Consider the following 25974-nt stretch of genomic DNA (forward strand, 5'->3'; position numbering starts at 1 on the left):
TTGTGTTTTTTTTGAGATGGAGTTTCGCTCTTGTTACCCAGGCTGGAGTGCAATGGTGCGATCTCGGCTCACCTCAACCTCCACCTCCTGGGTTCAAGCAATTCTCCTACCTCAGCCTCCCGAGTAGCTGGGACTATAGGCACGCACCACCATGCCCAGCTAATTTTTTGTATTTTTAGTAGAGACGGGGTTTCACCTTGTTGACCAGGATGGTCTTGATCTCTTGACCTTGTGATCCACCTGCCTCGGCCTCCCAAAGTGCTGGGATTACAGGCGTGAGCCACCGCGCCTGGCCTGGAGTTAGCTCTTTTTGTTGCTGGGTAGCACTCCGTTGTCTGAAGGGTCCACAGCTTATTTCTCCATTTTACTGAGGATTGGACATTTGGGTTGTTTTCTGTTTTCTGCTCTCATGAATGTCTTCTCCTGTGTATTTCTTTAGGTTACGTAAGATTTCTTTAGGGTAGTTAAGAGGAGTATATTCTTTCTGACTGCCCTACCAGAAAAAAAGAAAACAAAAGAGTAATATGCCAGCTCATAGGAAAGGTGACCACATAATTACTCACTCAGGATGTTTGAGAGTCAGAGAGGGCACTGTGAGCACTTGCTGCATAATGGTCAGAACTGGGCCTGCCCTGGGCACGCTGCCCTGCCATAGAGTCTGCACATCCACACAACGCAAGACCACAGAACAGTCCTGCCCACTTGCGCTCCCACCAGCACAGTGTGAGTTCACATCCGCCCGCATCTCTGCCACAACTCGGTGTTGGCTGACTTTGGTTGTTGGCGGTCTGGTGAGCACATCATGGTGTCTAGTGCAGGCCTAGCTTTTCCCCCATTTCTCCATCAGATAAGAAAGCAGAGATAGACATCCTGGCTGCAGAGTACATCTCCACAGTGAAGACGTTGTCTCCAGACCAGCGCGTAGAGCGCCTGCAGAAGATCCAGAACGCCTACAGCAAGTGCAAGGAATACAGCGATGACAAAGTGCAGCTGGCCATGCAGACCTATGAGATGGTGAGGGTGGGGCCCAGGGCCATGCAGACCTATGAGGTGGTGAGGGTGGGGCCCGGGGCCATGCAGACCTATGAGGTGGTGAGGGCGGGGCCCGGGGGCCGTGCAGACCTATGAGGTGGTGAGGGCGGGGCCCGGAGGCCATGCAGACCTATGAGATGGTGAGGGCGGGGCCCGGGGCCATGCAGACCTATGAGGTGGTGAGGGCGGGGCCCGGGGGCCATGCAGACCTATGAGGTGGTGAGGGCGGGGCCCGGGGGGCCATGCAGACCTATGAGATGGTGAGGGCGGGGCCCGGGGCCATGCAGACCTATGAGATGGTGAGGGCGGGGCCCGGGGGCCATGCAGACCTATGAGGTGGTGAGGGCGGGGCCCGGGGGCCATGCAGACCTATGAGATGGTGAGGGCGGGGCCCAGGGCCATGCAGACCTATGAGGTGGTGAGGGCGGGGCCCGGGGGCCATGCAGACCTATGAGGTGGTGAGGGCGGGGCCCGGGGCCATGCAGACCTATGAGATGGTGAGGGCGGGGCCCGGGGGCCATGCTGACCTGCGACATGGTGAGGGCGGGGCGCGGGGGCCATGCAGACCTGCAACATGGTGAGGGCGGGGCCCCGGGGCCATGCAGACCTGCGACATGGTGAGGGCGGGGCCCGGGGGCCATGCAGACCTGCGACATGGTGAGGGCGGGGCCCGGGGGCCATGCAGACCTGCGACATGGTGAGGGCGGGGCCCGGGGGCCATGCAGACCTGCGACATGGTGAGGGCGGGGCCCCGGGGCCATGCAGACCTGCGACATGGTGAGGGCGGGGCCCCGGAGCCATGCAGACCTGCGAGATGGTGAGGGTCGGTCAGGGGCCACGGCTCTTCCTCCAACCTCTATTCCTGCCTCTCCTGCAACAAAGTGGAAAAGCTGCCCAGAAATGGGCATAGCCAAGTGGAAGTCTGGCTTTGGTAGACTGACGCTGCTGGAGAAACTACGGACTGGGGAATACACTTCATGTGGGACCATTCCTGTGTTGTTGTTTTTTTTTTTCTGGGCCTTTTTGTTTGTGTATGTGCTCAGAGGAACCATTTTTTTTTGAGACAGTCTTGCTCTGCCAGGCTGGAGTGCAGTGGTATGATCTCTGCTCAGTGCAACCTCTGCATCCTGGGCTCAAGCAATTCTCATGCCTCAGCCTCCCGAGTAGCTGGCATTATAGGCATATAGTTCCATGCCCAGCTAATTTTTGTATTTTTAGAAGAGACAGGGTTTCACCCTGTTGACCAGGCTGGTCTCAAACTCCTGACTGATCCGCCCACCTCAGCCTCTCAAAGTGCTGGATTACAAGCATGAGCCACTGTGCCCAGCCTTCAAGTGGCCATATTTATTATTGTTATTTTGAGACGTACTTTTTACTCTTGTTGCCCAGGCTGGAGTGCAATGGCACGATCTTTACTCACTGCAACCTCCTCCTCCCAGGCTGAAGCGATTCTTCTGCCTCAGCATCCCAAGTAGCTGGGATTACAGTCATGCACCACTACCAACAGGCTAGTTTTTGAATTTTTAATAGATGGAGTTTCAGTATGTTGGACAGGCTGGTCTCGAACTCCTAGCCTCAAATGATCCACCTGCCGTGGCCTCCCAGAGTGCTGGTACTATAGGTGTGAGCTACCACACCTGGCCAAAATTTTGTTTTTTTAGTAGAGACAGGATTTTATCATGTTGGTCAAGCTGGTCTTGAACTCCTGACCTCAGGTGATCTGCCTGCCTCCACCTCCCACAGCGTTGGGATTACAGGTGTGAGCCGCTGCGCCTGGCCTCTAGGTGACCGTATTTTAAGGTAAGATTCAGTGTTGGATGTCCAGCCCTTGTTCCACCACGTTTCATAACACTTCTCATTCTTGCCTACACTCACGTCTTTTCCTTAAATGGGATTTATTCCATCGCAGTTTCAAAATATACAGAAAGAGCACAAGACCCTTGGATGGACTTTGAAGGAGTGGGCCTTGTTCATCGAAGACTCAGGGAAACTGTGAGCCTGGTGGATACTCCACGTTCGCGGTTTCCGAGGCGTCCTGCTTTTACTCTAAAATGAGACTGTGCGTGTCCTTTTGTAGGTGGATAAACACATTCGAAGGCTTGATGCAGACCTGGCACGCTTTGAGGCCGACCTGAAGGACAAGATGGAGGGCAGTGACTTTGAAGGCTCCGGAGGGCGAGGACTAAAAAGCAAGTCTGTTCATTTTTTCTCTATTACTGTTAACTGTGGAGTTGTGGAGTTTTGTCACTGTGGCGAGTCACTAACTTACGATCGCGATGGTAAGTATCATATTTGGGTAAACCTTGTCTTGCAGGCTGGGCACAGCGGCTCATGCTTGTAACCCCAGCACTTTGGGAAGCCGGGACAGGAGGATTGCTTGAGGCCAGGAGTTCAAGACCAACCTGGGCAACATAGCGAGACCTCATCTCTACGAAAAGTTTAAAAATTAGCCGGGTGTGGTGGTGCACACCTGTGGTCCCAGCTACTCGGGAGGCTGAGGTGGGTGGATCGCTTTAGCCTGGGAGGTCAGTCAATGCTGTAGTGAGCTATGATTGCTCCATTGCATTCCAGTCAGCCTGGGAGACAAAGCTGGACCCCATCTTAAAAACAAAACACAAAACGTGTCTTGCTTTAGCGAATTCTATAAAAGTAATTTGCATCTTATTTTTCAGAAGGCCGGGGTCAGAAAGAAAAAAGAGCATCCCGGGGCCGAGGCAGGAGGACATCAGAGGAAGACACACCAAAGAAAAAGAAGCATAAAGGAGGGTAAGAGGCCTTCCCCTCTTTTTCCCAAGAGAGCAAATACCAATATCCTGTATCCCTGATGTAGAAACACTGATGGACGCTGACCCCTGAGTGAATGCACACTGCGTGCTGGGTGGTGTTCTGATTCTTACCGCTGCGTGCCTGTTGTCAGCCCCTCCTCGCAGCAGCCTTGGAGGGAGTGCCATCGTCAGGGCCATTTTCAGTGTCACAGGGACCTGGTGAGGCTTGAGAGCTGCTGTGGTGTGGACGGGCCTGCACCCGGAGTCTGACTGCAGCACCTGTCTCCTCTTAGCCATGGTGTATGCTTGCCCCGCTAGGGACAGGAGGGTGGGGAGCGTGCTGACGACAGGCCAATCGAAAACACTCTTTTAGTAGCTAGGTTTTTGTGTATCTGTCAGTTATTTTCTGTATCAGTATGTAGTTCCTTCATGCATATTCATTGTTAAATTATGTGGCCACATTTGTTAAATAGATGTATCATTTAACCTGAAGTTCTTTGAGAGACTTTATTTAAAGCATTCTCCCGCTGACATCCTCCCTGCCAGAGGTATTGTATACCCTCCAAAGAGATCGTGGCATTAGCTCAGAGGAGTTGCCTTTAGACTGAAGAGAACACACTGCAATGCCACGTAACCTCGTCGGAGATGACTGTGACAGGAGTGGCCAAAGAGTGTCAGTTCTGGGTATGGTGGCTCATGCCTACAATTCCAGCACTTTGGGAGGCCAAGGCGAGAGGATCACTCGAGCCCAGGAATCTGAGACCAGTCTGGGCAACAAAGTGAGACCCCCATCTCTACAAAAAATAGAGAAAGCTGGCTGGGTGTGGTGGCGTGGGCTGCAGTCCCAGCTACTAGGGGAGGCTGAGCTGGGAGGATCAGGAGCCACAATCATAGTACTGCTCTGGGCCACAGCATGAGACCCTGTCTCAAAGAAAAAAGGAGACAAAAAAGGGACCATTTTCAGTTTTTAAAGCGACTGCTTAGCCTTTTGGCTGGGCACAGTGGCTTTGCAAGACCAAGGCAGGTTGATCACCTGAGGTCAGGAATTTGAGTCCAGCCTGACCAACATGGCGAAACCCCGTCTCTATTAAAAAATGCAAAAAACGCCAGGCGCGGTGGCTCACGCCTGTAATCCCAGCATGTTGGGAGGCCGAGGCGGGTGGATCACGAGGTCAAGAGATCGAGCCCATCCTGGTCAACATGGTGAAACCCCGTCTCTACTAAAAATACAAAAATTAGCTAGGCATGGTGGCGCGTGCATGTAATCTCAGCTACTCGGGAGGCTGAGGCAGGAGAATTGCCTGAACCCAGGAGGCGGAGGTTGCGGTGAGCCGAGATCACGCCATTGCACCTCAGCCTGGGTAACAACCGAAACTCCATCTCAAAAAGTGCAAAAAACTTAGCTGGGCCTGGTGGCAGCCACCTGTAATCTCAACTACTCAGGAGGTTGAGTCAGGGAGAATTGCTGGAACCTGGGAGGCTGAGGTTTCATTGAGCTGAGATCACGCCACTCCACCCCAGCCTGGGCAACAGAGCGAGACTCGGTCTCAAAAAAAAAAAAAAATTTCAACATTTTTGTATTATAAAGTAGTGCACAGATACAGAAAACCACACAGAACAAACATGGTTTAATTAATTTCCGTAAAGTGAAGCTGTTTGTAACTAGCCCCTAGCAGTGAGTAACTGCTGTTGGAAGGCCTTCCATACACCTGTAAACTCCTTCTGCTCCCAAATAAACCATCCAGATTTCTATAGTGTTTATTTTCTTGTTTCTTTAATAGTTTTTTTTTTTTTTTGAGACGGAGTTTCGCTCTTGTTGCCCAGGCTGGAGTGCAGTGGTGTGATCTTGGCTCACGGCAACCTCTGCCTCCCAGGTTGAAGAGATTCTTCTACCGCAGCCTCCTGAGTAGCTGGGATTACAGGCATGCGCCACCACGCCTGGCTAATTTTTTGTATTTTTAGTAGAGATGGGGTTTCGCCATGTTAGTCAGGCTGGTCTTGAACTCCTGACCTCAGGTGATCTGCCCGTCTCGGCCTCGTAATGTGCTGGGATTTTAGACATGAGCCACTGTACCCGGCCCCTTTAATAGTTTTATACTGCATTCCTACACACTATATATTATAGTTTGGTCCTGCTGGTTTTTTTTTTTTTAACATTTTAAATTAACTTTATTAAGGAATAATTTACATACAATAAAATGTTAACATTTTAAGTGTACAGTTTGATGGTGCATTTAGTTCCTTTAAAGTTATGAAAGTATTCAGGCTTTCTGTTTCTTCTCTCTTTTTTTTAAGATGGGGTTTCACCATGTTGGCCAGGCTGGTTTTGAACTCCTGACCTCAGGAGATCCACCCCCTTCAGCCTCCCAAAGTGCTAGGATTACAGGCGTGAGCCACCGTGCCTGGCTTTTCTGTTTCTTCTCAAGTCAGTTTTGGTAATCTGTGTCTTTCAAGAAATGTGTTTCATGTAAGTTGTCAGACTTGACGTCAGGTTGTTAATAATTTTGCGTTATTGCCGGGTGTGGTGGCTCATGCCTATAATACCAGCATTTTGGGAGGCTGAGGCTGGCAGATCACCTGAGATCGGGAGTTCAAGATCAGCCTGACCAACATGGAGAAGCCCCATCTCTACTAAAAATATCAAAAATTAGCTAGTGTGGTGGTGCACGCCTGTAATCCCAACTACTTGGGAGGCTGAGGCGGGAGAATCGCTTGAACCTGGGAGGCGGAGGTTGCAGTGAGCCGAGATTGCCCAGTACTCCGGCCTGGGCAACAGAGTGAAACTCCGTCTCAGAATAGAAAAATAATAGTTTTGCGTTATTATCCTTCTGATGTTGTAATGTCTGTGGTGATGACCCGTCTTTCAGTCCTGATATTGGTAATTTATGTTTCCCTCATTTTGTCTTGATCCTTTTTTTTTTTTTTTTTGAGACAGGGTCTTGCTCTGTCACCCAGGCTGGAGTGCAGTGGCGTGCACATGGCTCACTGCAGCCTCTACCTGCCGAGCTCAAGCAGTTCTCCCACCTCCGCCTCCCAAGTACCTAGGACCACAGGCATGCACCATTATGCCTGGCTAGTTTTTTGTGTATTTTTGTAGAGACAGGGTTTTGCCATGTTGCCTAGGCTGGTCTCAAACAAATGGGCTCCAGCAGTCTGCCCCACCTCAACCTCCCAGTGTGTTGAGATTACAGGTGTGAGACACTGTGTCTGCCCATCTTGATCTTTTTAGAGAGCTAAGTTTTAGTTTCATTATTTTTATTGTTTTCATTTTCTACTGCATTTGTTTCTGCTGTTTCTTTTGGTCTACTCAGGTTTACTTTGCCTGTACTTTTCTAGCCTTTTAAGGTGTAAATAGCTTGGATAATTGATTTTTATGCCTGCCTTGTTCTAATTACTATTTTTGTTACACTCCACAAATTTTGATCCAATTTTGATACATTATGTTTTTATTTTTTATTTTATTTTATTTTTGAGACAGTTTCGCTCTTGTCACCCAGGCTGGAGTGCAATGGCGCAATCTCGGCTCACCGCAACCTCCGCCTCCTGGGTTCAGGCAATTCTCCTGCCTCAGCCTCCTGAGTAGCTGGGATCACAGGCACGCGCCACCATGCCCAGCTAATTTTTTGTATTTTTAGTAGAGACGGGGTTTCACCATGTTGACCAGGATGGTCTTGATCTCTTGACCTCGTGATTCACCCACCTCGGCCTCCCAAAGGGCTGGGATTACAGGCTTGAGCCACCGCGCCCGGCCTGTTTTTAGTTTTTATTTTATTAAATACCTATCTAAAGTATTTTAGATTTTTTTTTCTTTTTGTTCGAGATGAGGTCTCTCTGTCACCCAGGCAGTGGCATGATCTTGGCTCATTGCAGCCTCCACCTCCGGGGCTCAAGCGATCCTCCCACTTCAGCCTCCCTAGTAGCTGGGACCACAGGTACATGCCACCATGCCTGACTAATTTTTTGTATTTTTGGTAGAGATGGAGTTTCACCATGTTGCCCGGCTGGTCTTGAACTTCTGAGCTCAAGTGATCCACCCACTTTGGCCTCCCAAAGTGCCGGAATATAATTTGTGTGTGTGTGTGAGACGGAGCCTTGCTCTGTTGCGCAGGCTGGAGTGCAGTGGCATGATACTGGCTCACTGCAACCTCCACCTTCTGGGTTCAAGTGATGCTCCTTCAGCTTCCTGAGTAGCTGGGATTACAGGCGCCCACCACCACACCCAGTTAATTTTTGTATTTTTAGTAGAGACAGAGTTTCACCATGTTGGCCAGACTGGTCTCAAACTCCTGACCTCGTGATCCGCCCGCCTCAACCTCCTAAAGTGCTAGGATTACAGGCGTGAACCAGCACACCCAGCCTTCTTTTTTTTTTTTTTTTTTTTTAGAGACGGGGTTTCACCTTGTTGGCCAGGATGGTCTTGACCTCCTGACCTCGCAATCTACCCGCCTCGGCCTCCCAAAGTGCTGGGATTACAGGCATAAGCCACCACACTCAGCCGCCTTCATTTCTTAATATTTATTTTCTTTCTTTAAAAAAATTTTTCAGGCCAGGTGTGGTGGCTCAAGCCTATAATCCCAGCACTTTGGGAGGCCAAGGCGGGTGGATCACAAGGTCAAGAGATCGAGACCATCCTGGTCAACAGGGTGAAACCCCATCTCTACTAAAAATACAAAAAATTAGCTGGGCATCGTAATCCCAGGCATGTGCCTGTAGTCCCAGCTACTCTGGAGGCTGAGGCAGGAGAATTGCCTGAACGCAGGAGGCGGAGGTTGCGGTGAGCCGAGATTGCGCCATTGCAGTCCAGCCTGGGTAACAAGAGCGAAACTCCGTCTCGGGGGAAAAAAAAAAAAAAAATTCTCCATACATATTCTGCTTATGTATATTTCTTTATGTGGATGCAGATTTCTATCTGTTGTCATTATTCCTCTGTCTGAAGAAGTTTCTTTCCCGGTTTTTACAGTACATGTACGCTGATGGTGATGAATTCTCTTAAGTTTTTGTTTCTCTGGAAATGCTTTTATTGTGTTGCATATCGAGTTTTAGGTTGACCTTTTCTGTTTTATCACTGAAGATGTTCTCTCATTTTCTTCTGTCTGTCGTTGATTCCGATGGTGTATTAGTGACTATTATTTTTGGTGATATTTTCTCTTTTTTTTTTTTTTTTGCTTCTAAGATTTCTCATGGTCACAGGCTCTTAATAGTTTGGTTAACTGTGTCTTGATGTGATTTTGTGTGTATATATATATTGCGTGGAACTCGTCGAGCGTCTTTGAACTAAACGTTGGCTTATACTTTGCATCAAGTTTGGAAAATTTTCAGGCAGTTCTTCAAACACTTTTGTGCTCTCCTTTCTCCTCCCCTGAGACTCCGGTTGTCTGTGTGTTTGTAGGCTCAGATTTTCTCACAGGTCACTGGGGCTCTCCTTACTTTCTGTCAGCATTTTTCTGTGTGTACTTCACTTTGTTTCTGTTACTCTATTTATTTATTTTTGAGACAGGTTCTGGCTCTGTTGCCCGGGCTGGAGTGAGTGGCACAATCTCGGCTCACTGCAGCCTCTGCCTCCCGGGTTCAAGCCGTTTTTCTGCCTCAGCCTCCCAACTAGCCGGGATTAAAAGCGAGCGTTACCGCACCGGGCTAATTTTTGTATTTTTGGTAGAGACGGGTTTCAGCATGTTGTCCAGGCTGGTCTCGATCTCCTGGCCTCAAGTGACCTGCCTGCCTCGGTCTCTGATGTTTTTCTTCCTTTTTCTTTGAGAGGGTCCTGGTATGTCGCTGGGCTGGTGTGTGCTCGCACAGTCTCGGCTCACTGCAAGCTTCGCCTCCCAGGTTCAGGCGATTCTCTCCCTCAGCCTCGTGAGTAGCCAGAATTACAGGTGCTTGTCACCATGACTGGCTAATTTTGCATTTTTAGTAGAGACAGGGTTTCACCATGTTATGCGGGCTGGTCTTGAACTCCTGGCCTCAGTGATCTGCCTGTCTTGCTTGGGATTACAGGCGTGAGCCAATGTACCCGGCCCTAATTTAGTTTTAATTTCCTTTCATACATTTTCCATTTAAGAGGTTGTAGGGCTGGGCTGTGGCTTATGCCTGTAATCTCAGCACTTTGTGAGGCTGAGGTGGGAGGGCCGCCTGAGTAGCCAGCATCACAGGCCTGCGCCACCATTCCTTGCCAAGCAGCTTAGGGAAAAAATAATCAGCTTATATTTTCCTGCTGGTTTATGTGTCTTACGGTTTGTTATCAGCTGTCTGACCTTAGCTATAAAGGAAGTGTGGAGAGGGAGTTTCTATTCCCCCCCAGGATTTGTTCGCTCTGTTTTCATCCAGGCCTATGGGGCTGGGGGTGCTGCGGTGTGGCAGGGTCTCAGCTTCAGCTGTACCCCGGCCCCTCAAAGGCCCTGAGCTCTTGATTGAGAGCCCCAGGGAGCCGGAGGCTGCCCCGTGGGTCCATCTGCACTTCGGTGGGCTTAGATTTCCTCTCTTGCCTCCTGCCTCCACGGCTTCTGCCGCTGTGAAGTACAGAGGAGGAGACGGGCGATGCCCGAGCAGACCCTTCCTTGAGAGTGCCGAGGCTGCAGGGATCTTTCCCTCTGCTTTTAGTTGTCTGTGCAGCCTCTGGACTCTGTAAATGTCTGTGGGGATGAGCTGCCATGTGTGACTGTGTGGGCTCAGCGTGGCCCAACGGGCAGCCCAGCCTCACTCAGGACATGACACACGTGGACCCCCCGCCCCCCACACTGCAGGTCATCCAGTGCTTGTGGCCCCACAGCTCCCCCACATCTTTGAGAATGTGGTTTTGTGACTTGCTGGGTTTTGTGTTTTCTAACTCAGTGGCAACAGCATTCTGAGTCTTCCTGCTCCTTCCTGCTCCGAACCTGAAGGCCCCATCCCGACTGAGCCTTTTCTGCGTGAGAGCGGGTCTCCTGCTGGCCTCTTCCTCACCCAGAGCTGTTTCTCAGGAGTGTGCTAGGCTTGAGGAATGCAGGCACAGGGGGTCCTCGCGGTGGTGAAGGAGACCCCAACTCCCTGCTGGGGTCAGGGTTTCCTCTTGAGGACTCTGCCCTGCTTCAGAGACCTCAGGAACAACCAGCACCTCTGCAAACACAGGAAGATCCTGTGGCCTCCTGACAGAAGCTGTGGCGCTGTGGACTGGCAGTGCGGAACCGGGAGCTCAGCTCAAACACAGGAATATCCCGTGGCCTCGTGACAGAAGCCGTGGCGCTGTTGAGTAGCAGTGGAGCCGGGAGCTCAGCGCTGCCTGCCGGGCAGGTTGTGGCAGTGATAGATGAGAAGATGATCACAGATGGCGACAAGTGTGGGGCCCCCGTGGCTCTGGGCTGGATCTAGCTTGTGTGCGAATCTCTTCTTTCTCTGTGCCCCCGCGTGTCAGTGCTGCTGCTGTCCCGTTGCAAGATGTCGAGACGGGCTGGTGAGGCCAGCTCTGAAGCTTCAGGAGAGACAGGAGGATAGTGCAGTGCGGTGGGCAGAGGACCAGTCAGATGGACCCAAAGCCTGGGCCTGCCAGGGCGGGGGTGTGCTCCCGTGTGGCTCCAGGGACATCCTCCTGGCAGTGCGTGAGAGCCCTCCTGTCCCTGGGCTCTGGACTCTGGCACGCATCCCTGGACTGTTGGCACAGTGGGTTTTCACGCCTCTCTTGGTCATGCTGTGGTGCCAGGCTGTTCTGCTTCAAGGCAGGTCCTGTTTGTTCCCTGCTGGGGACCCGGGAGCATGTGCCATCATGTCCGTGTGGCCTGCCCTCTCCAGGCCTGTTCCCCGCGTGGCCGGGCCCTTCCTGAAATGCAGTGTTCCCAGACCGCACAGACTTCGAGTCTCGCCTGAGATCCTGTGACCCAAGGCTGCCCCTGCACTGCTGCTGCCCTGTGGCCTTGCTCTGGCAACACGGAACCTGTGTGTGTGGACGAAGGGCAGTGTCACCTGTAGTGCCTGGAATCCTGGAGTTTGGACAGGCAGGAAGCCATCGGGCTGGGCACAGGGCTCGCTGGCGCCTCCTGGTGAGGGGTGCCCTCCACACCTCGGGATTAGCACAGAGAGTGCTTCTTGTGACAGTGGTGCCGGAGGGAGCAGCCGCTGACAGCTGGGGTTGCCCCAGCCTGTGCAAGGTACAGGGTTCCCCATGGCCTCCTGGCAGCCTTCCTCAGGGCCTGCTCCCTGGCCATGCACCGTGGTGCTCCCTCAGGTGCGACTGGAGAGGCAGTGAACCCTCCATGCTGGCCTCAGCTTCTGGGGTGCCTTTGCTTGGGCCATCCCCTCAGGCCCCCGGCCCTCTCCCACTGCCATTGACTCTGGCCAGCACCCTCGAACCCAGTGATGCTGAGACGTAGGTCACGTGGCAGCTCAGTCAGTAGGGATGTCGGCTTGGGCTCTGTAGACAGAATGAGACTCAGCACAGAAGAGGATGGCATCACGGGAAGTGTTTCGGGACTGTTGGCCGCAGAGGGTGCTGCCCTGCTCTCTGCGGGCAAGAAGTGACGAGAAGAGACCGCAGGAGCCCCATGGAGGAGAAGACACAGATGGCAGCCCAGAATTGGCAGGTGGCTGAGACGAAGACCCTCTGAGCCACTGTCGGAGCAGAGACCTTAAGGCTGCTTGACAACAGTGTTGGCAGCACCAGGACGCAGACTTGTGGCATTTATAGATTTCATAATATATATTTATAAAGAGAAACCCTTGCCTATTCCCAGACAGAGAGAGCAGAAGAGCAGATTGCCTGCAAAGCACAGACAGGCGGGTGCCCCATGCCAGAGGGCAGTGGGGAGGCTGGCTGCATGCTGAGCCTAAGGGCGCGCGTGTGTGTACATGCAAGTAATCACAAGGGCGTGGAAAAGCTTTAGACAGGTATCCAAGGAGAAGCTGTGTTGATTCCCTCTGGGACCCAGACTTCTGCTGCTTGGCTCCCCCTCATTGCGGCTGTTTATCTTCTCACAGCCACGTTCCTGCAGCTAACCTGCGTGTTTACATAGCAGCTAGGTATTCTTGGGTTGGAGGGTGGGATGGGGAAGATATGTTTTCTCTCTATACTAATGGGAGTACACTGTTTATACTACCTGCAGCTTCTAAGTTTATTTGAAAAATACTGAAATACAAAATAATCAATTTCCTCCAAGTGCCTCCCTTTCAAACAGGACGGTCTCCCCGAGGTCTGTGGTGCTGCAGACAGCAGGCTTCGAGGGAGGCGTGGCCGGGGTGGAACACCCGCCAGCCTGCTGTGTGGAAACCCACGTGGGAGCTGGCGGGGATAGAGGAGTGAAAGGATGGCATGTGGTTGGAAGGGGCCCTGCGCCAGGTGGGCAGCTGGGTGGGTGGTGGGTGGTACGGGGCACGTGTGGGGAGCTGCTGGTTTTGTGAGTGTCGGGCAGAGGTGCCTGAGTAGGTGTGTCGAGGGCCTGGGCGTAGGACGCACGCTGTTCTCCTGGGAGGAGGTCACGGTTATGGGAGAGCTGTTGACTGTGCGGGCTGTTCTGACACCTGTCAGTCGGGTGGGATGCAAGCAGGCTTCTTTCAAGTGTCAGCCATCTGTGGGCGGAGGTGACGTGTGTTTGTCCCCAAAGGGGCCAGGGTCTTTGGAGGGATGGCCTCAGAAGGGAGGTGAGTCCAGAGGGCCCGGGGGGAGACGGGGTAGGGACTGAGGTCCCCAGAATGGGACCAGAGTCTCTGTGCTGTGGGTGAGCGCTGCGCCTCACAGCCTCTTGGGTACCCTCTGTGCCCCTGTGTCCCCACCTGGGTACGTAGCTGGGGGTGAGGTCTCCACCCCTCTGCTGCCAGCTGCTGCTGTTCCTGGATTTTTGTGGGTAGCATTGTTCTTTCTATCCTCAGCTGACAGTCTGTTCATCTCCTTGATTATTTTCTTGCTGTGCATTCTTGGAAGAACACTGCACAGTCAGAGGGGTTATTGAGGTTTTGAAAACATTCGCTCCAAGAAGGAAACGTCCACAAGGTGTGTGCTCAGTCAGTGCGTGGCTTCAGTGGCAGGCCCTGGGAATTGCTTTCATTTCTAAAGGATAATAAGAAAAATGGAAGCAAACTTATCTGTTATGTGTACCTCAGAGTTCAGTATAGATAGCCCCTTTGGAATAATCGTCTTCGCAGTTCCGGGGTGAGGGGACCCTGAGCCAGAGGCAGAAGGGCCTGTGCTGTCTGCACCGCCTCACTTCCCGCCATGGCCATCAGTGGTGCCCACCCCCACCCTGCAGGTCTGAGTTCACTGATGCCATCCTGTCCGTGCACCCGTCCGACGTGCTAGACATGCCTGTGGACCCCAACGAACCCACCTACTGCCTGTGCCACCAGGTCTCCTATGGGGAGATGATCGGCTGTGACAATCCAGACGTGAGTGTGGCCTGTGGGATTCACGCCGTGGGGCAGTCCTGCGTGGGGCGGGGCTGGTGGGTGTTGGCATTTCCTGGGATTCACGTACAGAACACGAGGTGTGTTGACTGTGCCTTTTCCCTTTATTTTGCAGTGTCCGATTGAGTGGTTTCACTTTGCCTGCGTGGACCTCACCACGAAACCCAAAGGGAAATGGTGAGTGTGGGGACGCTCGCTCTGTTTTCTCCCAGGCTGTGTGGTACTGCACTGCTGGCCTCCCCGGGAGAGGGCGCTCGATTTCGGGATCTTGTCAGGCTTAGCGGCCGGTAGCCACTTAGGCATCCCCCACCATGGCCTCAAGGAGTGTGTCTGGCTGGCTGGCCGCTCTGGGTGTGGCTTTTTATCCCCTTTGCTGTGCCTGTCCAGCTAGAAGAGGGACTTCCTCACCCAGGGACAGTAGTTACCGAGTTGTGTAATACTGACGTTCACATTCCCCTCCTGAAGTAGGTAGGGACCCTCCTACATCAGAAATGAGAGGTTCTTGTCCCCTAGGGAGATTTGGGAAAGATACACAAGATGTGAGCCCTGAAGCCAGGGCGTGGGTCTGGGGCTCTGCTCCCTACTCTGTCTGGCAGAGAAGGGCGTGGGTGCCAGGTGCAGCTTATCTTCCTGACCCTTGCCTCCCCTCAGCAATGGCAACTCTCTGCATTGTTGTTCCTCAGATTCATTTAAATAAAAACCTGTCATCTGGGCAACATCGGGAGACCCCAGCTCTACCAAAAATACAAAATTAGCTGGGCGTGGTGGTGGTGCGTGCCTGTGGTCCCAGCTACCAGGGAGGATGAGGTGGGAGGATGGCTTGAGCCCGGAAGTCCAAGGCTTCAGTGAGCTGAGATCGCCACTGCACTCCAGCCTGGGCGCCAGAGCAAGACCCTGTCTCAAATGAATCAATAAATAAAAAGATGAAAACCTGGCTTTGTTTGCCTGTGCTAAAAATCTAAACATGGATATATCTTCTGAAAATGAAATCGGAGTGTGTGCTTCTGTGTGGCCCTCAGAGGTCACTGTGGCAGTGTGTGTGAACCTCCGGCAGACTCACCCAGGTCGGTGAGAGCCGTCCTCCTTGGTGTTCCGTGTGAGGACGCAGAGGGAAAGGATGCCATGCCTCGCAGGCTGGCCCGGCTCACGGCATCACGCGGTGCTGACACAGGCTGGCCTGCCTTGGGCACAGATGGCACCGTGGTGCCCCACGCCATGCGGCCGGGGGGTGACGCACCAGGGTTTCAAGCAGGGGTTGGAGGCTGTTAGGGCGGAGGGCCCTGGGCAGGCGGGGGTTGATGGTTGCATCACATGTGAGCCGGTGTGGGGAACCTCCAGAACATCCCGGTGGCCAACGGCGGCCTCTGTTCTGGAGCCCCTGTGTATGCGGCTTCAGAACTTGCCCAGCCCAGAATCACCAGGGAGCGCTTGTGAGGCGGCAGCTTCCAGGGCTGGTGCAGGGTGCCAGGCTGGCTGACTGCACCTGAGGGGCTGCCACACTCATGTGTGCTTGGTACCTGCAGCCGCGCCAGACCCCAGATGGAGGGCACCACCAACCCTGCCATCGGCCAGGGAAGGAGGACCCACCCGGCCAGGAGCAACACTCGAGTGTAAAATCGGTTTTGCTCACTGACGTGTATTTGTCACCTTCTGCAGGAGGGCTGCGTCCCCACACAGCGTGCGTCTCTCCTGCTGCCGTCCCGCCCACGGCGTCTAGCCGCTCTGGGAGACATGGGCAGGCGGGTACCGGGCACCCTGTGTGCTGGCGGAAATGGCGCCCAGGGCCTTACTGCACCTTTCTCGTCACAGGTTCTGTCCACGGTGTGTCCAGGAAAAGAGGAAGAAGAAGTAGGAGGAGCCGCGTGCCCGGATCCAAGGAGCAAGTTAATCTATTCCTTCACTCGTGTTGCAATATTTCCCTTCATTTTAAAACTACCTTGTTCGGTTGACATTTAGTAACTCAACGTCCAGTTGAAATTCTGGATGTTTCCTAAAACAACCCACCAAACCCTGTCCGCACAGAAGGGTGACTTGCGGGGACTCGCCGCCGTGACGTGAGTGTGGCTTTTACAGGACTTCCCCTGAGCATCAGCAGGGAGCCTGAGCGGCCGTGGACGGGTGCGCGTGAGCTCGGGCTGCCAGGCGAGGCATGCGGGCAGGGGAGACGCCGTCCCCTGGGCCACAGCCACCCTGGCATCTCCTTCCTGTGGTTTTCTAGGACTGTTTGGTACAGCCTGAGCTCCGTGTGCCCCACCACCCCTGGAGCACGGCCGCCTGAGACGCATGTGGGCCAGTGCCGTGGCGGCTGGTACCTCCTCACACTCACCTCCACGCTGGATCTGGCCACTGCGGCTCCTGTTTGGGGCACCGCTGACAGGCCCGGGAGGGCTGGGGGCTCTTCCCTGGAGGAAGTGGCCTCCGCTTCACTGTGCTCTGCCTTTTTAGCTTGGACTTCAGTCCTCCTCCCTCGGGGGGTTCACCTCTGGAGTAAATGGCTCGTCATTAGCTTGGATTAGCGGTGGGTCCTGTGACCAGCACCCACAAGACACTGCACAACAGCTGGGCTGACGTTCCGTTTCTCTGGGAATTTGTGACGTTTTTACTGTGAAGATGAAATTATCGTAATAGCATGAAGATCGTGGGTCTGTGTGTCTGTGAAGTGAGTCCCGTCTGCCAGGAGCTGATGAACCACGAATGTCCCTGCTTGCACTGTGCGTTCCCTGGCCCGCAGCTCCCGTCCAAGGGGACTCCGATGTGAATTTGTTGTGAATGTATTGTGCCACAATAGCAGTTCTGGAATGAAGCTAGGAAACTTGTGTGCTTTTTGTTGAATCAGTGCTTACCAAGCTGAGCCGGAGCCACGTTTGCAGTGGTAGCTGGGGAGGGCTGCGCAGATTTGCTCTGTTGTGGCGCGTTGGTGATGGTGCCACTAGTGTGTGGTTCCCAGCAGCATCACAGGCTCTCGGAAATCCTCTCCTGTGCGTTTAGAGGAAGGAGGGGATTCCTGAGGAATGCAGGGAAGCCTGTTTCTGCCCTCACACCACAGAAAGAAACTTGAGGGGAAACTGAGGCGTGAGGTTCCCAGTTTAAGAAAAGCCTGGTTTTCTTCGTAGTGGGGAGTCATTACGAGTGATGGCCTCACTTCCTTCTGTGGCTACGTCTAGATCTTTTCCTCCTGGGTTTTTTTTTTTTTTTTTTTTTGTGACAGAATCTCACTGTGTCACCAGGCTGGAGCGCTGTGGCACGATCTTGGCTCACTGCAACCTCCACCTCCTGGGTTCAATCGATTCTCCTGCCTCAGCCTCCTGAGTAGCTGGGATTACAGGCACGCGCCACCACACCCTGCTAATTTTTATATATTTCTTTCAACTTTTTTTTTTTTTGAGATGGTGTCTCGCTGTGTTGCCCAGGCTGGAGCGCAGTGGCTCTTCACCAGCACGATCCCACTACTGATCAACACGGGAGTTTTGACCTGCTCCGATTCCGACCTGGGCCAGTTCAGCCATCCTTAGGCAACCTGGTGGCTCCCGGGAGGTCACCATCTTGATACCAAACTTAGTGCAGATGTCTGATCGGCATAGCGCACTACAGCCCAGAACTCCTGGGCTCAAGCGATCCTCCCGCCTCAGCTTCCTGAATAGCTGGGACTACAGGACACACCACTGCGCCTAATTTTTATATTTTTTAGTAGAGACGGGGTTTCACCATGTTGGCCAGGTTGGTGATGATCTCTTGACCTTGTGATCTGCCTGCCTTGGCCTCCAAAGTGCTGGGCTTGCAGGCGTGAGCCACCACACCCTTTTCGTCCTGTTTTTAATGTTTTACTGAGGAGAGGAAATCCAGCAGAAAGGAACTTGTGAAGCTCTGTGTCTCAGACGGGGCCCTCCCCACAAGAAGCTAGTGGTCCGTGAATGAAAACAAGAACACCCTGGAACATTCCTGGTTGGGGCTGCGACACATTCATGTGCTGCAGTTCTTGAGCCAAACCGATGTTTCTTGGCTGCCTGTCTTTTCTGGGAGCCGGCCGAGGGTGTGGGGCAGTAGGTGGGAGTGGACCCTCCAGGTGCGGGTGCAGGCAGACGGTCGGCCATGCTGCTGCTCCTCGTCCCATCAGCTTCTGGGCTTTACGAGCTCCCTCTGAGCTGCTGCCTTCCTGCAGCTCAGAAGGAAAATGGTCGGAGAGGGCCGGCTGCACCACTTCACACGCTCAGCCACGGCTGTGAAACAAGATGTGTGGTTTTCGTTGTATTTTTTCTTCTGGGGACGGAGTTTCGCTTAGTTGCCCAGGCTGGAGTGCAGTGGTGCAATCTCGGCTCACTGCAGCCTCCACCTTCCGGCCTCAAATGATCCTCCCACGTCAGCCTCCCGAGTAGCTGGGATTACAGGCATGTAACATCAGGCCCAGCTAATTTTTGTAGTTTTAGTAGAGACCATGTTGGCAAGGATGGTCTCGATCTCTTGACCTCGTGATCCACCCGCCTCGGCCTCCCAAAGTGCTGGGATTACAGGCATGAGCCACCCTGCCTGGTCAATTTTTGTATTTTTAGGAGAAATGGAGTTTCACCATGTTGGCCAGGCTGATCTCGAACTCCTCACCTGAAGGGATCCATCCATCTCAGCCTCCCTCCCAAAGTGCTGGGATCACAGGAGTGGGCCACTGTGCCCTGCTAACACAGATATTTAATGATCATGGAGAGTACATTGTGCATATCTCTCTCTTTTACCATTTTTGTGAAGAGGGATACGTAAGTTCAGGGAGTCTGTGCTAAAACAGTGCTTGGCAATTTTTCAAAAGTGAATTTGATATTTGTGCTCCACCTTTGAGATGTTCACGCCCATGGCTCCCCCTGGAAGGAGCTAGGCTGGTTGGTGCCAGCTCTTAGCCTTCTGCCTTCCCAGGGAATATGACTACTGGCTTCCTTCTCTGTGGGAAGCTTTTGTCTAACACGTGATGATGTGGGCCTACCTGCCACTGTGCACCATCCCGGGCACTGAATTTTGACCTTTTCTTTAAGTCTCTGTGCTTATGTGTTTTTCATGTTTACTTTTGCCACTTACAATATCACCAAAATAATATGCATAGGGTTTTGGAAGAAACACAGAAACATGCACAGAAGGGGACAATTCCTTGGCCCGTAGTTTGGACCCTGACTGAACCCTGAGTGCTCTGTGGCTGATGCTGTGCCTACCCATAGGAGACACACACTCAGGAGTGGCTGGCCAGAAAAGAAGGTCATGGCCCCTGGCCTGGCCCCAGCCCTGCAGGGACACAGGAGCCACACATTTGCACCATCCACACCTTGCTCCGAAGGCCTGGCCACCTTCTCCCTGGGGTGATTCGGGGATTTATTCTTGGACCAGACCCCCCTCCACAGCTGCCCGGCTCCAGACCCATCTCATGGATTGAGGGTGTCTGGGCTGGACCCCGTGAGTCACTCTGGCAGCTTCATCTGAGCCGAAGGTGGGTCCTCTGTGGCTGTGCGACTGACCTCCAAGGGAAGGAGCGTTCTGCCCATTTTCCTTGTTTCCAGTGCTGCTCTATCAGTCAGCGATCTGAGGAAATCCTCTAGTTTTCCTGTAGGGGAAGGCAGGCTGCGTTGAAACCAGGAGCAGCTGGGGAAACAGCCCTCCGCATCTGTGAATGTGCCCCAGGTGCTGCTGCTGGGGATGTGGATGCCAGGCGGAGGCCTGTGTGGCCACCTGAGCAGGCTGCCTATCTCAAGCTGGGTGGGACCCCTGGACGGGTGGTCACGAGACCACTGTTGGCCAGGGCCATGGGGGTGGGTTTTTCCAGTCCGCCTGGAGCAACGAGAAGCAGCTGTGTAGATGGGTGGTGGTGGGAGCATTTCCCAGGCTGGATGGGAACAGCGGCCAGCTCGTCTTCTGTCTGGCAGCCCTGCCACACTTGACCTCCTGTCCTGCCCTGGAGTCCTGGCTGGGGCTGCTTTGAGCAATAACACTGGCCTAGAGCGGCTTCCCACATGGCCACAGAGCCAAGGCTGGTCTTGAACTCCTGTCTTGGGTTAGGTCTTCATGATTTAGAATAAAAAAAGCAGTGAGGGATATTTATTTTGGGCATTGAAGACAAGGTTTTCCTAAATTTTTAGTGAGCAGTGATTGGCCTTCACTACCTGTGCTGAGAGGAATTTTAAGCCAGGGGAAGTGTCAGAAAATGTTCCCATTCGGGAGAGACTTTACTGAGGTTTCCTTCTTCCTCTGTATGTATTTTATGGCGTTCACTCTGAACCACATTTCATCCAAAAAGATGACGCAGCTTTAACAGGAATGTTACATTTTATTTTCGAGGAATTATTATCTATGTTCTCTTTGTAAAGGAAAGATACTATTGTAAATCTTTTTATTAAATAATGTAAAGATGTATATCTGTATTTTTGGATCATGTCATAGATTATGGATATATTGTTTAATAAATAAAAGTATTTTTTGGAACAAATACTTGAAACTGCATGTGTATTAGCCCATTTTCAAGCTGCTGATGAAGACATACCCAAGATGAGGTCATTTATAAAGAAAAAGAGGGTTTAAAAAAGTTTTTTTCTTTTTCTTTTGGGGATGAAGTCTTGCTCTCTCACCCAGGCTGGAGTGCAATGGTGTGATCTCGGCTCACTGCAACCTCTGCCTCCTGGGTTCAAGAGATTCTCCTGCCTCAGCCTCCCAAGTAGCCTGGATTACAGGCGTATACCACCACACCCAGTTAATTTTTGTATTTTTAGTAGAGATGGGGTTTCACCTTGTTGGCCAGGCTGGTCTTGAACTCCTGACCTCAGGTGATCCGCCCACCTCAGCCTCCCAAAGTGTTGGGAATACAGGTGTGAGCCACTGCACCTGGCAGGAAAAGAGGTTTAACGGACCCACAGTTCCATAAGGTGGGGGGAGGAGGCACAATTGTGGCAGGAGGCGAAGGGCACATCTTGCATGGTGGCAGATGAGAGAATTAAAGAGCCAAGTGAAAGGGGTTTCCTCTGATAAAACCATCTGATCGTGAGACTTACTCACTACCATGAGAACAGAATGTGGGAACCACCCCCATGATTCAGTTAGTCCCTCCCACAACATGTGGGAATCATGGGAGCTACATTCAAGATGAGATTTGGGGGAGACACAGCCCAGCCATAGCAGCATCATTTTGGGAAACAGGTGTAAAATGTCAGTGTCATTCCCAGAGTCAAGTGTGTGAAGCTGAATTCTGAAGGGGTGTACAGCGGTTGGAGAGTGCTGTATGGAGCTTGGGGGCACACCACTCTCCAACCACGGGCCAGGACCTGGGGAGGACCCCATGCCTTAGCATGGTGGTTGCTCAGGAAGCTCAGTGGCCAGTGCTGGGGCTCTGCTGTGTTGCAGAATCAGAAGTCGATTCCAAGGCAGGCATGTGTGAGAATGCTGCGGTTGTTCTAAAGGGGTGCTGTGTGTGCTCTGGACGGGACGGTTTGCCCAAGCTTGCTGGTGCACTTGCCCTTCAGAAGCTGCTGGAGTCAGCTTCTTCGGCTCTGTATTAGCCCATTCTTGCGCTGCTATAAAGAATGACCTGAGACTGTAATTTATAAAGAAATGAGGTTTAATTGACTCAGTTCCGCAGGCTGTACAGGAAGCATGGCTGGGAGGCCTCAGGAAACTTACATTATGGCAGAAGGCAGAGGGGAAGCAGGCATGTCTTACCATGGCAGAGCAGGAGAGAGAGGGAGCGAAGGGGGAAGGCGCCACACTTTTTTTTTTTAATTATTATTATTTTTTTAATTGCATTTTAGGTTTTGGGGTACATGTGAAGAACATGCAAGATAGTTGCATAGGTACACACGTGGCAGTGTGATGTGCTGCCTTCCTCCCCTTCACCCATATCTGGCTTTTCTACCCATGCTATCCCTCCCCAACTCCCCACCCCCCGCTGTCCCTCCCCTATTTCTCCCCAACAGACCCCAGTGTGTAGTGCTCCCCTCCCTGTGTCCATGTGTTCTCATTTCATTGTTCAATACCTGCCTATGAGAGAGAACATGCGGGAACCAACCCAAATGCCAATCAATGATAGACTGGACAGGGAAAATGTGACACATATACACCATGGAATATTATGCAGCCATCAAAAACGATGAGTTCATGTCCTTTGTAGGGACATGGATGAACCTGGAAACTATCAGCCTCAGCAAACTGACACAGGTGCCACACTTTTCAACAAGCAGGTCTCCTGAGAGCTCACTCACCTTCACAAGAACAGCAAGGGGAAAATCTGTCCCCTCCAGCCAATCACCAGGCCCCTCCCCCAACACTCCTGATTACAATTCAACATGAGATTTGGGTGGGGTTACACATCCAAACCATATCAGGCTGTTATCCCAATACCACAGACTGGGGGTGGGGATGCTTAGCAAAAATGTCTCCTAGTTCTGGAGATTGGAAGTTCAAGATCAAGGTGCTGGTGGTGTCTGGTGCTGTCCAGGGCTCTTTCCTGGGTTGGGAACATGGCCTTCTCACATTTGCCGACACGACTGGGAGAGGGAGCTCTCTGGTGTCTCTTACCATAAGGGTGCCTATCCTGTCTGATCAGGACCCCACCCTTGTGACTTCCGTTAACCTTAATCACTTCTTTAGGGGTCTCATCTCCAAATGCGGCCATATCAGGGCTGACAGCTTTCGAATATGAATTTCAGGGGACACAAACATAACAGGAGCTGTTGGGTCTCAAGGCATTGCCTTGAGCAGGGCATTAACAGAACCTGGGAAGAACTTGGTCATCATGAGGGACAGGTTGCCTCGCACCCACCGTCCAGCTGAAACCAATCCACAGACTGGAGTCCTCGCTGGAAGAGGGGCTGAGACGCTGGGGCAAGGGCCCCACAACACTGATACCAGCACGTGCCATGTTTTCCTCCAAGCATTCTCCAAGGGTACCTGTGGGGTTTGCTAGGGGTGACTGTGCCCTGGGAAAAAAGAAGAATCAGTTACTATTTGTAGGGAGAAGACCCCATAAGTGCCAAGGCAGGAACCAAAAGCCTCAGCCTATTTCCATATGAATAATGAAGAAGTAACTAGAAATATAACCCTAGTAGTTATTAGTTATTCACAGGTGATCTTCATTCTTTTACTAATGACTCTGAGGTCGGAAATGCAAACCTGGGGTGACATTGTGAAATGAATGACACTGAGGCAAGATGCTCTAAACCCTTTGTCATGCCCTGGAGGGCGCCTCAGCTATGCCGAAGCGCCAGCACTGGGGAAGCACCCGCTGTTTAGCCAGCTGGAGAAGAAGACGTCCAAAATAGCTGAGACGTCCCAGAGGAGACAGAAGAAAAACCCCGATTCTCCAAGCTCTTATGGTACGGCCTGACAGCTGTCAGGCAGGCCCACAGACATTGGGAGCTTAATTGTCTCTATGTGGTGCTGTGCTTCAGTGGTCACGTTCCGTGTGTGTACCTGGTTCCTTTCTTCTTAGAAAAGATAATCAGTAAGAGTAATATAAATACTAATGTCTTTGTTCTTTCTTAACAAGTATGGAAAAGTGCTGAAACATTATGCTGCTTAACTCATCATCTTCGCTAATTCCTGAACCCCCACCTGCGTGCCACGCCCTATTTTACCCTGCCCCCAGTCACCGACCACCAAGGCCACGCCCTACATACGCCCTACCTTCACTGCCCCCAGATCTGCAACTCAATAAAAGTGCGAGCGTCCCAGCGTTGGGCCACTGCCGGTCTCTGCGATTTGTGGACCCTTGGGCCCAAACTCTCTTTTTCTCTATCTCTGAGTCTTTTGTCTTTTATTTCTACAATTTCTCGTCTAAGCGCCAGCCGGGAGGGGATCACAGAATCCTGTAGGGCTGGACCCTACAATTATTATTATTTTTTGAGACAGAGTTTTGCTCTTATTGCCCAGGCTGGAGTGCAGTAGCCCGATCTCGGCTCACGGCAACCTCTACCTCCCAGGTTCAAGCCATTCTTTCACCTCAGCCTCCCAAGTACCTGGGATTACAGGTGCCCACCATCATGCCCAGCTAATTTTTGTATTGTTAGAAGGGACAGAGTTTCACCACGTTGGCCAGGCTGGTCTGGAACTCCTGACCTCAGGCGATCCACCAGCCTCAGCCTCCCAAAGTGCTAGGATTACGGGCGTGAGCCACGGTGCCTGGCCGGAAAAATCAGTTATTTCAGGGAAATGACATGGGTGGTAATCTTTATGGGTTCTGAATCATTCTTAATCCCAGGGGTTCAAGATGCCACTGGCCTGCCAGTAAGAGGGAGGGCGTGTGGTGCTCAGTTGGTAGGGGGGTCCACAGACCTCATCTGTGGTTGTTTTTCCAGTTCCTGAATATGTAATTTTTTATTTTAGACCGAGTCTCTCTCTGTTGCCCGGGCTGGAGTGCAGTGGCAAGATCCCGGCTCACTGCAACCTCCGCCTCCCGGGTTGGGTTCAAGCGATTCTCCTGCCTCAGCCTCCGGAGTAGCTGGGACCACAGGTGCATGCCACCACACCTGGCTAATTTTTTGTATTTTTAGTAGAGAGGAGGTTTCACCATCTTAGCCAGCATGGTCTGGAATTCCTGACCTCGTGATCCACCCGCCTCAGCCTCCCAAAGTACTGGGATTACAGGCGTGAGCCACTGTGCCTGGCCCTGTATGTTACTTTTTTTTTTCTTCTTTTTTTAGAGATGGGGTTTCACCATGTTGGCCAGGCTGGTTTTGAACTCCTGACCTCAAATGATCCACCCGTCTTGGCCTCCCAAAGTGCTGGGATTACAGGTGAGAGCCACCATGCCCGGCCTGAATGTGTAATTTTAACAGTCACACTTGACAACTTGGAAACTCCCACACTGACCTGCAGAGCAAGAGCCAGCCGGGTAAGAAGGGCCAGGTGGACGTCTCCTTTCCAGGGTAGTAGTCCAAAGGCAAAATGCGTTGCTGACTTGCAATTTTGCATGGGTGATTCACCTGGGAAGAAGGTGGGTGGCCCCTGGGGATGTGGTTAATGTTAAAACGTGCGCCCTGAATGAAGAGACCCCCCCCAACAGGCTTTGTGTGAGCAACATGGCTGTTTATTCACCTGTGTGCAGGTGGGCTGAGGCCGAAAAGGGCGTCAGCAAAGGGCGGTGGGATAGGAGTAGGTTTTGTAGGTTTGGGTGGGCAGTGGAAAGTTACAGAGTAAGATCAGCTACAGTGGTGGGGGTAGGGGCAGGGAGTGTACATTGCCATAAGTTCAGTTCCAGTGGGGTTGGGGTACGAGTAGTTAAGAGGTGAGGTGAGGAGTATTCGAATTACAGCCCAGGCAGGCAGGACTGCAGATATTCTGGGTCCGGGCTTGCACATGGAGGCCTGACAGTTAAGGAGGACAGATATGACTCCATGCTTGCTGCTCCAGAGACTCATCACCAGGACAAGCCCAGCTCGCTGGTTTTCTCTGTGACTACCAGGACCCATCTGCGTACCCTCCACCCACTGCACAGCTCAGCAGACTTGCCTCTGGGCCATGTGGGGGCTCCTGCTCTCTGCCCTCATCTGCTCAGACATCTGGGTCATATGCACCCCTCAGAGGACAACCTGATGGAATTGGGTGAGCTGAAGTAACAGGTGCTTTGGGAGGCAGAGGCAGGTGGACTGCTTGAGTCCACGAGTTCGAGACCAACCTGAGCAGCACATGAGACCCCATCTCTACAAAAAATACAACAACAAATTAACCGGGCGTGGTGTTGCACGCCTTAGTCCCAGCTACTTGGGTGGCTGAGGTGGGAGGGTGGTTTGAGCTCGGGAGGCAGAGGTTGCAGTGAGCTGAGATCACCCCTGGAACTCCAGCCTGGGCAACAAAGCTAGAC

At 52.4% G+C, this 25974-nt stretch overlaps 1 protein-coding gene across 19 annotated transcripts in view; it reads left to right on the forward strand.

Moving 5' to 3' along the window:
* The window catches only part of ING5 (inhibitor of growth family member 5), a 29481-nt gene extending 8868 nt beyond the window's left edge, over positions 1 to 20613 (forward strand). For 4 of the 19 annotated variants that reach the window (XM_054258123.2, XM_054258126.2, XM_078329013.1 and 1 more), the window contains exons 3-8: positions 848 to 1014; positions 3110 to 3311; positions 3705 to 3798; positions 14006 to 14141; positions 14275 to 14336; positions 15969 to 20613. In XM_054258123.2, the coding sequence (XP_054114098.1) occupies positions 848 to 1014; positions 3110 to 3311; positions 3705 to 3798; positions 14006 to 14141; positions 14275 to 14336; positions 15969 to 16011 (704 nt within the window). In that variant the 3' untranslated portion in view covers positions 16012 to 20613. Of the gene's footprint in view, positions 1 to 377; positions 724 to 847; positions 1015 to 3109; positions 3532 to 3704; positions 3799 to 10625; positions 13750 to 14005; positions 14142 to 14274; positions 14337 to 14842; positions 15095 to 15968 lie in introns of those variants that run through there. The other 15 variants (XM_054258128.2, XM_078329014.1, XR_013519204.1 and 12 more) reach the window with 14 other exon arrangements.
* The last annotated feature ends 5361 nt before the right edge of the window (positions 20614 to 25974 follow it).

Source organism: Callithrix jacchus, chromosome 6 (assembly GCF_049354715.1).
Source record: "Callithrix jacchus isolate 240 chromosome 6, calJac240_pri, whole genome shotgun sequence".
Classification (NCBI taxonomy): domain Eukaryota; kingdom Metazoa; phylum Chordata; class Mammalia; order Primates; family Cebidae; genus Callithrix; species Callithrix jacchus.